Source organism: Camellia sinensis, chromosome 2 (assembly GCF_055761805.1).
Source record: "Camellia sinensis isolate YWXY chromosome 2, ASM5576180v1, whole genome shotgun sequence".
NCBI lineage: Eukaryota > Viridiplantae > Streptophyta > Magnoliopsida > Ericales > Theaceae > Camellia > Camellia sinensis.
In genome coordinates, this window is record NC_138962.1 from 216,187,332 (window position 1) to 216,200,207 (window position 12,876).

At 38.6% G+C, this 12,876-nt stretch overlaps 1 protein-coding gene across 1 annotated transcript; it reads left to right on the top strand.

The window, feature by feature from the left end:
* Nucleotides 1–216: 216 nt before the first annotated feature.
* On the top strand, nt 217–516 carry LOC145819428 (putative disease resistance protein At4g27220). Its single transcript, XM_082913421.1, has one exon. It carries the CDS (start codon nt 217–219, stop codon nt 514–516), a length of 300 nt encoding a protein of 99 aa, XP_082769547.1.
* Nucleotides 517–12,876: the final 12,360 nt, after the last annotated feature.

Sequence of the window (12,876 nt, forward strand, 5' to 3'; positions counted from 1 at the left end):
AGCTAAGAAATTGAATCTTGATCTTTCCGATTATGAGGATGAATTACGTTCAGCGTCAGAAATATGTAACATGCTTTCCCAAAGAAGAGGCATTTGCTCATCCTAGATGATCTATGGAAAACATTTCCTCTAGCGGAGGTGGGTATTCCGGAACCAACCAGAGATAACGGATGTAAGCTAGTGCTAACTACATGATTGTTAGAAGTCTGTACAAAGATGAATTGTAAAACTGTTGAAATGGAGCTTCTCACAGAAGAGGAAGCACTGAATCTGTTTATGAATAATGTTGAAGGACATCAGACAGTGCTTACACCTGAGATGAAAGAAATTGAAAAAGAAGTTGCCAAAAAATGTGCTTGTCTTCCGCTTGCAATTGTTACTATGGATAGATGTATAAGAGGAGTGAATGACATTCGCGAGTGGAGAAATGCAAGAAATGCACAACAGCTCATTGACAGAGAAGAGCGGTTATTTGAGCAACTAAAATTTAGTTATAGTTGGCTAAAAAATGAATAGGAACAACATTGTTTCTTGTATTGTGCATTGTATCCAGAGGACGCTGATATTGATAAGGAAGGACTGATAGAGTAATGGATTGCTGAGGACCTAATATGTGAGACGGACAATAGAGAAGCAATGTTTGATGAAGGTCACACTATATTGAATAAACTCATTAGATCTTGCTTGTTGGAAAAAGGTAGACATAACGCTGGGGTGAAGATGCATGATTTGATAAGAGATATGTATAGCGGTCCCGATATTTCCTGTTGTTGTTTAACTATAATCCGGACTCGGTTCCGTAGATTCGTTGTTATCTTATCCTCATTTCTATCCCTTACTCTTTTAATTAGAAGTTTGGGTTGTGTTGGGCAGGTTGGGAATAAGTGGGTCATGTTTTAAAACTTAGAAATTTTGCCCAGGTTTTGGTCTCTCCGCTCGAGCGGCGATTTGACGCTCGAGCGGGATTTTGTTGTTGCCTCTCCGCTCGAGCGGCAGTTTGGACGCTCGAGCGTGAATTTCCTTCTCTCAGCATTTTGGTCGTCTGCAGAAAATTCTGGGAGAGTGCACCCGGCGCTCGAGCGGATCTTTGGACGCTCGAGCGTGAACTTGTGTCTGTACGCTCGAGCGGGGTGTTGTACGCTCGAGCGGACCTGCTTTTATATCAGTTCGTGAAATCACCTTTTTGATCACTTTTTGATTTCCTTTCTCTCTCTTACTTTTTCAAAACCTCCATTGGAGAGCACCTCACTCTAAAACCGAACTTCTCTCTTAGGATTGATCTACCTAGAGTGTTTTCCTCACATTGGGCCTTTGTAAAAAGTGTGTTGATCGTCGAGGGCTTTGTTGAGATCTGAGAAATTTGGGATTTGGAGCACTTCCGAGTTTTACTCATCTTCTCCCTTGGAGCTCTGAATTTGAGGTAGGGATATCCTACTCCTCTCTATGGATTTTGTCTTTAAATTTTGGTAATTTGAGATGTTGGGGTTGGTTTGGTAATTTTGTGAAAGTTTGGGCCATTTGTGTTATTTTACAAAAGTTGGGGTTTTATTTGTAATAAACCTAGATGCATGTTTGGTATAGAGAAATGGAATAAATGTTGAATCATTGATGAAAATGGGACCTAAGGGTGGTAGTGGTAATTATGGAAAATGACCTAATTACATTGTTTAATTAATTGAGATAATTAATTGTGGGAAATGAGGAAATGAAATGGAATTGTTGAGATTGGGAGTGCATGGGGTTAAAGGGTGTAGTTGAATTATTTATCACTCACCGAATTGAAATGTCGATTGAATATCCATTGTGCATTTATTTCCTGCTTAGAAATAATTGCTTTGGGCTACCGGCGGAGGGTAGTGTTGATTGTTGTAGACAATGCTTGATGATTAGGCAAACTAAAACTAATCAATTGGATGTGTCACAGAGTATGTTGGTTGATAGAATACATTAAATTTTATGTATTGATTGATTGCATATGTGATTCTGTGTTTAAATGCATTGCTTGTGTATGGGAGGAGATAGGGGATGTACTCCACGGTTTAGGGGAAGATGGGGGATGTACCTCTAAACCGGTTAATGGTTTAGGGGAAGATGGGGGATGTACCTCTAAACCGGTTGTTGGAATGTTGATATAGCTCATATGCTTATCGGTTGAAGTGTTGATATAGCTCATATGCTTATCGGTTGAAGTGTTGATATAGCTCATATGCTTATCTGTTGTAGTAGTGATATAGCTCATATGCTTATCTATTGAAAAGTTTGTTTGATTTGATATAGCACTAAAATGTATATCATCATTGTTTGCGAAGTATGGGAGTAGTTTATGTGTTAGTGATACAACACCATAATGTGTATCCACCTTGGATTCGAAGGTGTTCTAGTGATGAACTATAATCTCATCAAACGTTCTGGCCAGAGTACTGAGCCTTGTTTTCAAACTCAAAGTTGAACAAAAATGAAAAGTGAATTGTAATATAGACTTGGCTGTCATGGTAACGTAGGGAGATGTAAATGGAAGTGTCAGTGTTGACCATCTATCAGTTGCTAATCTTTTAGTCCTTGTTCATGGTTGGTTTAGTGTATTTCTACTGGGCTGTGGCTCACCCTATATGGGAATATCATTTTCAGGTACAGGTAGCATGCCACCTCCAAGGACGTAGCTTGGGAGGCAAGAGGCGGACTTTTTGTTGTTTTACTTTTGATGTATTACATGTAAATTCAAGCCAAGGGCTTAACGTGTTTGAGTTAGTACTCTTTTGTTGTAACCAAGTGTTAACTTGGAAAGCTGTAAGCCCATAGGGCATTTGCTTTTGTTGTTAACATGTAATACTTTTTGTAATAAAACTCTGTTAAATGAAAGAATGTGGAGCTTTTGAATATCAATGCATGTCTTATTTAATGGGTTTAAAGCTATTATTTTGAGAGCGTTACAACTTGGTATCAGAGCGTACCGGGTTCGAATACTTTGGGTACGTGGGAAGTGATTAGTATCACAATGGGTTTCTCTCGCTCGTTAGAGACTTAGACGTAATGTTATGTACTTTTGTGATAACATGTTTATGTGACTATTTGGGTATGGAATGTAGTTTCTTGGATGTTGATTGGATCCTTGGGTTTCTGGGAGTCCTGTTGGAAAGGCACTTGATCAATGCTGTTTCTGATCGGAACTCTAGTAACGCCTCGGGACTATCATTATCTGGAAATGAAATTCGTAAGTGCTTACATGTTTATGTGCTTATGTGGAGTGAATTACAGTTGTCCATGTGTTAGGATGTAAGTGTTTAGCTTCGGCACATGTATGAGTGTGCTAACGTGTCTCCGTTACTTTTACTAGGATGCCTAGGCGAGGAAGTTGCGATTTCCCTCCTTCCGCTCAGGAAGAGCTGCGGAAACAATTTGTGGAATTACGCCAAGGTACTACACCTTTGGTGCGGTTCGAAAGATGGTTTGTTAATCTGTCGAGGTTTGCTCCAGAATTGGTGGAGACAGAGGACTTACGTTGTTTTGAGTTTGAGAGTAAGCTGCGTGACGACATCCGTGTAAGGATAGCGGGGTCTTGGCATAAAAGATATAGGGCGCTTGTTGAGGCGGCCGCCCATGTAGAGGCTGCAGTGCTAGCAATGGGGCAGAGTGGGGAGGAAGCCATCTCGGCGACTCCTGTGACTCAGGGTGTTGGTAGGCCTTTTAAGAGGCAGAGGGTTTTAAACTCGCAACAGGGAGGACGGGCTAGAACTGCCCTTCCAGTGTCAGATTTGGGTTCGGGGGAAAGTAAGCAGAGGAGCATCATTTGTTTCAGATGCGGTCTGCTGGGCCACAGGGTTTCGGTTTGCCCACAGAAGAAAGGGGTGGGGTTAGCAGTTCAACCAGTAGTTGTACCACCAGGATCATCCAACCAGCCGGGTTTTGGACCGATTAAATGCTCAGTGGGGAGGCAGTTGTTGGGGACTTCATCAGCCCAGATTCTGAACCAATCTCGTGCTCAGGCACCGCCTACCTGTTGGGTGTGTAATCAGCCGGGTCATATTCGACGTTCTTGTACTCAGCCGGGAGCTTCTTTAGGGGTTTTGCAACCTAACCAGGCTCAGTTTCTTTCGACTGGGCAGGAACAGTATCGTTTTGGGGGACTAGCAGGCCAGATTGCGAGGGCCTCAGTAGAGTCAAGTTCCCAAGCCCCAGCTAGGGAAGTTTGTAGTTGTTCCAGGTGTGGGCAGAGGGGGCATACCAGTGGTTCTTGTCCGTGACTTGTAAGCTCGTAGGTTACCTTATGTTCGGGGATGACCAACTTCGGCGGTCCAACAAGGGACGGTAATAGTAGTAATACTGATGGGATGGTTTTGTTTTGACTAATCCGTTTTGTAATCAGTGGATTATTGTTTTGTGATCATTGGGTTCCGTTGTGTAACCAATGTGTTTTGGGAAGGTTGAAACATCTAAACTGTTTGTTTATCTATATATATACATATATGCTTTGTTTGTTAATTTCCCTAGAGTGGGTGAATTGGAGCATGTCGTAGCTCTAAAATTTTATTAATGTATAAAGTTCCTGTATAAAAAAAAAAAAAAAAAAAAAATTTTATGCTTGTGACTTGATTTGGGAAGGATGAGGGCTAGAGAGCCATGTTTTCAAAATTTGGAAGAACCACCGAGGGGTACGTGTCTTAGTCAAGGTAATATTGGAGCGAGAACTGTTTTACTTGCCGAGTGTGTGGAATTACATGAGTACTACCCATTTAAAGTTTTGTGCGTGGTATAGCTTTTGATCTACTGTCGGGTGAACTTGAGAGGATGTGAAGTGTACGATTAATACTAGATGTAACACGTATTTAATATGGTGTCCTACGGGGGCATGGCACATAATTTTGTCAAGGTTGGACTCGTACCTTCGTGGTAAGTAACGTTGTCAAGATTGCAGGTGTACTGATTGGCCGTTTCAAGTGAAGGGATGTCAGTCCCTATATAAGGTTGTGATTGTTGTATCGGGAGCGATGTGTTGTGAGTAGCTGGTACTATACCTCGGGCTGTAGTATAATGGATGTCTCCCTAAGTTTTCAAATTTCTTTATTTGGATTGAATGTGATAAGTTCGTACCTTAGCACTGGTCAAGTCTGAGGATATTATCAGAAGCGTTAATTGGGTATATAGCCCATGGTTAGAGTGTGACCCGTGGGTGGAGTCACAGTGATATGGTGTTTGCGGATGAAGATGTGGGTTAATGACGAGGGAGGCGAGGACTTTTACCCCTCTGGAAAATTAGAAGAGTGAATCTTTGGAAGCCCTATCGGCGACTTGTGACGGTGTCGGGGTTTGGTTCATGATGGTTGCCTAGCGGTAGTGTGGACTAGTGGTTTAGCACGGAGGCTGGGCCTCTTGATGGTACCCTCGAGATGAGTGACAAGTAAGATATAGAGTAACGAGTGGACCCTATGAGTTATTGGAGGATTCGGTGTAGGAGTAAGAGGGCTTGCAAAATAAGGAGGTTTTGCCTAGTACGGTTGAATGTGTTAGATGGGATGGTTTCGAGAGTTGCGCGGTGTTGGCAAGACTATATGAGAATGTTCGAGGGAACGTGAGATTTGTATCTCGAGTTAGTGGGAATGGTACCTGTATGCTGGTTCGTGTGTTGGGCCTTGCTAGATAGTGAGTCCATGGTGACCCCCTTGGTTGTATAGGGGTAGTGTTCATATTGTGATTGGTTATCCATTGTTGGGTGTGGGTTATGAGTGGATGCTGCCAGCATTCTTTGAAGGAAGAGCAATTCGTGTTCTAAAGTAATGAGTATAGCGTGGGTCAAAGTAGTCCTTCGTATTCGGGATGTTGTGATTGAGGTTGACCATGTCGGTCTTCGGACAAGGAAGTGAGCAGACTTGCTAGATAACCATGGCGGGGGATGGTGATTCCCTTAGACGCGATGTTGAGACGATTAAATTTTAGGAAATCCAGTGAGATTCCAAAATTTGTGGTTCGTGTAGAGAACTCCGTGATTGGGGTTAGTGGTCTGAGTAGCACATCAGTGTGTGGATTACTGAGTGTAGAGTTTATTGAGTTGACTAGTCAGCTTGTCGGTATCGGGTGTTGGGGTGGCATTGGTCACCTTGAGTTTAGTCTCGTTCGTTGTAGACTACGTATGTTGATTAAGGAAAACTGAAATTAATCGAACATGTTTTGTCGTTGAGTATGACGGTTGGAATAATACATCTAATATATGTATTGATTGATCATTGTGAATGATTGGCTTTTTATACATTTTGAATGTATGGTGTTTAGTTTGATGTTGATACAGCACTATAATGTGTATCATTTGTGTATTTCTGAGCCGTGTTTATGATTATAAAGTGGTTAAGTAAAGGGAGGCGGGATAAAATTGCAAAACCATGAATTTCTTATACCTTATGTGTTGATAGTACTGTTGTTATTTCTATTAACTATCATTATAGAAATGTTATGTTCTGTGTCGGTTGTGGCATCACTGTATGAGTGATGGTTGTGGTTAGTGCTGTTTTGGAAAGAAATGGAAAACAAAATTTTTCCAGTGTTTGGACCATATAAATACGTTGTTGAAAAGTTGATTTAATTCAAGAATTTTAAAGAATTCCAGATTAATCTTTTGGCAAATAAACTGTGGATGACTCTGCTTTTTGGGTAACACCGTATTTGTGAAAAATGTTTGCAAAGCTTTTGAGTTTTCGTACGGAACATGCAAGATTTATTCCGGAACGTTAACGTTGAAAATTTAAACATCTTTGAGAAATGCCTCTTGAACAAGAAAATGTTTTCTTATTATCTACTCTAAAGATTTGCTTTGGTCGTGTTGTTGAGTAGTGACTTAGCTTGGAATGCTAGTCGGTTGTTGGTGAATTGTTTCGGGGGAGGTTTGGTTTGTTGAGGCTTGCGTACCTAAGGTGTGGTTGTTTAGAATGTGTTTCCTTGGTTAGTATCTTCCTTGCTAAGAGTAAGTCGGAGGTTTGTTGTGAAAGTAATTTCTTTCCTTGGGGCTCGATTGTTGAATGCTCTATTATCAGTTGGCCTTGTGTTTTGGCGTACCCTTAATTTCGGGGACGAAATTCTTTAAGGGGGGGAGGTTATAGCGGTCCCGATATTTCCTGTTGTTGTTTAACTATAATCCGGACTCGGTTCCGTAGATTCGTTGTTATCTTATCCTCATTTCTATCCCTTACTCTTTTAATTAGAAGTTTGGGTTGTGTTGGGCAGGTTGGGAATAAGTGGGTCATGTTTTAAAACTTAGAAATTTTGCCCAGGTTTTGGTCTCTCCGCTCGAGCGGCGATTTGACGCTCGAGCGGGATTTTGTTGTTGCCTCTCCGCTCGAGCGGCAGTTTGGACGCTCGAGCGTGAATTTCCTTCTCTCAGCATTTTGGTCGTCTGCAGAAAATTCTGGGAGAGTGCACCCGGCGCTCGAGCGGATCTTTGGACGCTCGAGCGTGAACTTGTGTCTGTACGCTCGAGCGGGGTGTTGTACGCTCGAGCGGACCTGCTTTTATATCAGTTCGTGAAATCACCTTTTTGATCACTTTTTGATTTCCTTTCTCTCTCTTACTTTTTCAAAACCTCCATTGGAGAGCACCTCACTCTAAAACCGAACTTCTCTCTTAGGATTGATCTACCTAGAGTGTTTTCCTCACATTGGGCCTTTGTAAAAAGTGTGTTGATCGTCGAGGGCTTTGTTGAGATCTGAGAAATTTGGGATTTGGAGCACTTCCGAGTTTTACTCATCTTCTCCCTTGGAGCTCTGAATTTGAGGTAGGGATATCCTACTCCTCTCTATGGATTTTGTCTTTAAATTTTGGTAATTTGAGATGTTGGGGTTGGTTTGGTAATTTTGTGAAAGTTTGGGCCATTTGTGTTATTTTACAAAAGTTGGGGTTTTATTTGTAATAAACCTAGATGCATGTTTGGTATAGAGAAATGGAATAAATGTTGAATCATTGATGAAAATGGGACCTAAGGGTGGTAGTGGTAATTATGGAAAATGACCTAATTACATTGTTTAATTAATTGAGATAATTAATTGTGGGAAATGAGGAAATGAAATGGAATTGTTGAGATTGGGAGTGCATGGGGTTAAAGGGTGTAGTTGAATTATTTATCACTCACCGAATTGAAATGTCGATTGAATATCCATTGTGCATTTATTTCCTGCTTAGAAATAATTGCTTTGGGCTACCGGCGGAGGGTAGTGTTGATTGTTGTAGACAATGCTTGATGATTAGGCAAACTAAAACTAATCAATTGGATGTGTCACAGAGTATGTTGGTTGATAGAATACATTAAATTTTATGTATTGATTGATTGCATATGTGATTCTGTGTTTAAATGCATTGCTTGTGTATGGGAGGAGATAGGGGATGTACTCCACGGTTTAGGGGAAGATGGGGGATGTACCTCTAAACCGGTTAATGGTTTAGGGGAAGATGGGGGATGTACCTCTAAACCGGTTGTTGGAATGTTGATATAGCTCATATGCTTATCGGTTGAAGTGTTGATATAGCTCATATGCTTATCGGTTGAAGTGTTGATATAGCTCATATGCTTATCTGTTGTAGTAGTGATATAGCTCATATGCTTATCTATTGAAAAGTTTGTTTGATTTGATATAGCACTAAAATGTATATCATCATTGTTTGCGAAGTATGGGAGTAGTTTATGTGTTAGTGATACAACACCAGAATGTGTATCCACCTTGGATTCGAAGGTGTTCTAGTGATGAACTATAATCTCATCAAACGTTCTGGCCAGAGTACTGAGCCTTGTTTTCAAACTCAAAGTTGAACAAAAATGAAAAGTGAATTGTAATATAGACTTGGCTGTCATGGTAACGTAGGGAGATGTAAATGGAAGTGTCAGTGTTGACCATCTATCAGTTGCTAATCTTTTAGTCCTTGTTCATGGTTGGTTTAGTGTATTTCTACTGGGCTGTGGCTCACCCTATATGGGAATATCATTTTCAGGTACAGGTAGCATGCCACCTCCAAGGACGTAGCTTGGGAGGCAAGAGGCGGACTTTTTGTTGTTTTACTTTTGATGTATTACATGTAAATTCAAGCCAAGGGCTTAACGTGTTTGAGTTAGTACTCTTTTGTTGTAACCAAGTGTTAACTTGGAAAGCTGTAAGCCCATAGGGCATTTGCTTTTGTTGTTAACATGTAATACTTTTTGTAATAAAACTCTGTTAAATGAAAGAATGTGGAGCTTTTGAATATCAATGCATGTCTTATTTAATGGGTTTAAAGCTATTATTTTGAGAGCGTTACAATATGGCTCTCCAAATAACATCAATTAGTCCTCGATTCATGGTCCGAGCTGGTGAGGGATTGAAAAGAGTTCCACATAAAGACTGGTTTGAGGATCTTGAAAGGGTTTCCTTAATGCCGAACAATATTGAAGAACTTCCTTCTGAACCACCCATTTGCCCTCACCTCACCACCTTCATATTTCAAGGCAATTGGTCAGAAGTACTTCGGATTCCATATTCTTTCTTTATGCGTATGCCTTGTCTCATGGTGTTGGATTTGTCCGACATTGCCATAGAGTCTGCCAAATTTCATCTCTATGTTGGAGAATTTGAATCAACTGGTACTACGTTGTTGTCGTCGACTAAAATATATGCCGTCACTGGAGAAACTAAAGGCATTGGAACATTTCGAACTAACTCGTAGTTAGATTGAATAAGTACCCCAAGGTATAGAAGAATTGGTTAATCTCAGAAAGCTTGAACTCTCGTATAATCCCAATCTAGGTATGTCTCCTTGTCAGAAGTTATGCAGACTCACGCAATTCCATTACCTTAGAATTCAGAGAACAAAAGCAAAACTGTCGGCATAAGCGCTGTTGTGCTTGAAGCAATTAAAAGATCTTGTGGTTCAGTTTCACAATGTGCAAGAGCTTACCAAGTATATGAAATCTATGCAATGCAAAAGTTTGGAAAGGTACAGCCTTGAGGTGGGAATTGTTGATAAAGAGAAACTCACTTGTGTGTACAACTCTAAATATTTGTTTAGTGATGGAGTAGATGCTGTAGTGCTCCGCAGTGACATAGAGAAGTTGCACATTAAAAGATGGGACAATCACATTAGCTTACCAGATATTCAGTCGTTAAAGGATGCAAGAGGTTTAAGAAAATTTTCAATCAAAGAGTGTGATGGGCTTGAATCCTTCTTTTCATCATCATCATCGTCATCATGCTTTTCAGAAGACTACCACATCCCGCTAACAACGATTGAGCGATTATGGCTTCATAGATTACCCAAGTTTAGGGAACTCTTGGACAGAGTTGTTCCACCACACAACATTTCATTTAACCTTAAGAGATTGGAGTTCCGTAAATGTCCGAAATTGGAGAATATTTTCTCTACCCTGTTGTTGCACAACTTCCCAAACCTTGAGGAACTTCAAGTGTCTTCCTGCGTGAATGTGAGGAAGATAATAGTAAAAGTAGAGAGAAGTGATCGAGGGGGGGCATCATGAAGATGATGGCAACATAATCACACTCCCAAATTTAAAGAAATTATATCTAAGAAACCTACCAAGACTGAAGAGCATATACAAGGGCATAATGGTCTGTGAATCTCTACAACAAATTGAGATACGGTTGTGTCCCACATTAAGGAGATTGCCTATTTCTTTGCACATGAATGAGGATGGTGAGCAAGCTTCTACACCACCTGCTCTTCAATTCATTTTTGGAGAAGAAGAATGGTGGGTATCTCTGGAATGGGATAATCCCCTCACCAAAACCACTCTTCAACCTTTCTTTCCCGGGATTATTAGTCTCCCAAAATAGGCGGGTTAAAAGGAACTTCCGAGATTTTAATCCATTTTATCTCTCATATAAAATTAAAAAAATATATATTAAAAAAAATTCAAAAAAAAAAGGTCAAAAAACCAACTTTGCAACGTCCTGTTAGATTTTTTTAAGGGTGAAAATTACAATGGTTCTTATAATGCTAGGTATCATAAAAAAAATATCATGAAAATGATCATGAAAGATTCTCCACCGTTAGATTACACATGCAAAAAAACACCACACACTAATCAAAGGATAAAAACTCTTCATGAAACATTTCATGATATTTTTTTCATGATCCCTAATATTATTCATTGTAGTTTTTTTTTTTTAATTATTTTGGTTTTATAATTTCAATAGATTTGATTTTAATTTTGAATTTATGACTTTGTTTTAATTTGATCCAATTAATTATAATTCTTAACATTTTTTTTAAAAAAAAATACACTTATAAATGGCATGTATCATATTTTTTACAAACAAAATTATAAACTTACTCAATTCAGTGACACTACAAGAAAATACACAATTGGCGACCACTTTTGCCAACTAAAAATATTTTGGTTGCTAAAAGTTGTAGAATTGGCGACCAAAAATTATGTTAGTCGGTAAAAGTACAATATTTAGCTACTAAATTTTTTTAGTTGGGTAATATTAATTTTTGGCGACTAAAAGAAAATTAGTAGCTAAAAATCTCACATTTGGCTACTAAAAAAAATTTAGTCGCTAAATTTGCCACAATTGGGGACTAAAAAAATATTTTTGTTGCTGTATATATAGTTTTGGCAACTAAAATATTTTGGTCGCTGAAAGAAAAATAAAAATTTATTTTTTATCTTTCGCGACTAAAAGTTTGGTCGGCAAAACTTTAATTTCAGCGACTAAAAATTATTTTGGTCGCGGTATATATAGTTTTGGCAACTAAAATATTTTGGTCGCTGAAAGAAAAATAAAAGATTATTTTTTATCTTTCGCGACCAAAAGTTTGGTCAGCAAAACTTTAATTTCAGCGACTAAAAATTATTTTGGTCGCGATATATATAGCTTTGGCAACTAAAATGTTTTGGTCGCTGAAAGAAAAATAAAAATTTATTTTTTATCTTTCGCGACCAAAAGTTTGGTCGACAAAACCTTCATTTCAGTGACTAAAAATTATTTTGGTCGCGGTATATATAGTTTTGGCAACTAAAACATTTTGGTCGCTGAAAGAAAAAAATAAAAAATTATTTTTTATCTTTCGCAACCAAAAGTTTGGTCGGCAAAACTTTAATTTTAGCGACTAAAAATTATTTTGGTCGCGGTATATATAGTTTTGGCAACTAAAATATTTTCGTTGCTGAAAGAAAAATAAAAAATTATTTTTTATCTTTCGCGACCAAAAGTTTGGTCGGCAAAACTTTAATTTCAGCGACTAAAAATTATTTTGGTCGCGGTATATATAGTTTTGGCAACTAAAATATTTTGGTCGCTGAAAGAAAAATAAAAAATTATTTTTTATCTTTCGCGACCAAAAGTTTGGTCGGCAAAACTTTAATTTCAGCGACTAAAAATTATTTTGATCGCGGTATTTATAGTTTTGGCAACTAAAACATTTTGGTTGCTGAAAGAAAAATAAAAAATTATTTTTTATCTTTCGCGACCAAAAGTTTGGTCGGCAAAACTTTAATTTCAGCGACTAAAAATTATTTTGGTCGCGGTATATATAGTTTTGGCAACTAAAATATTTTGGTCGTTGAAAGAAAAAAAAATTAATTTTTATCTTTCGCGACCAAAAGTTTGGTCAGCAAAACCTTAATTTCGGCGACTAAAAATTATTTTAGTTGCGGTATATTTAGTTTTGGCAACTAAAATATTTTCGTTGCTGAAAGAAAAATAAAAAATTATTTTTTATCTTTCGCGACGAAAAGTTTGGTCGGCAAAACTTCAATTTCAACGACTAAAAATTATTTTGGTTGCGGTATATATAGTTTTAGCAACTAAAATATTTTCGTCGCTGAAAGAAAAATAAAAATTTACTTTCACTCATCACTCTTTCTCTCTCTTTCTATCTATCTGTCTCTCTTTTTCTCTTTGTGTC

Bases quoted from the DNA above. Each gene is read 5' to 3' on its own strand.
- LOC145819428 (XM_082913421.1), top strand. From the start codon at position 217: ATGAATTGTAAAACTGTTGAAATGGAGCTTCTCACAGAAGAGGAAGCA.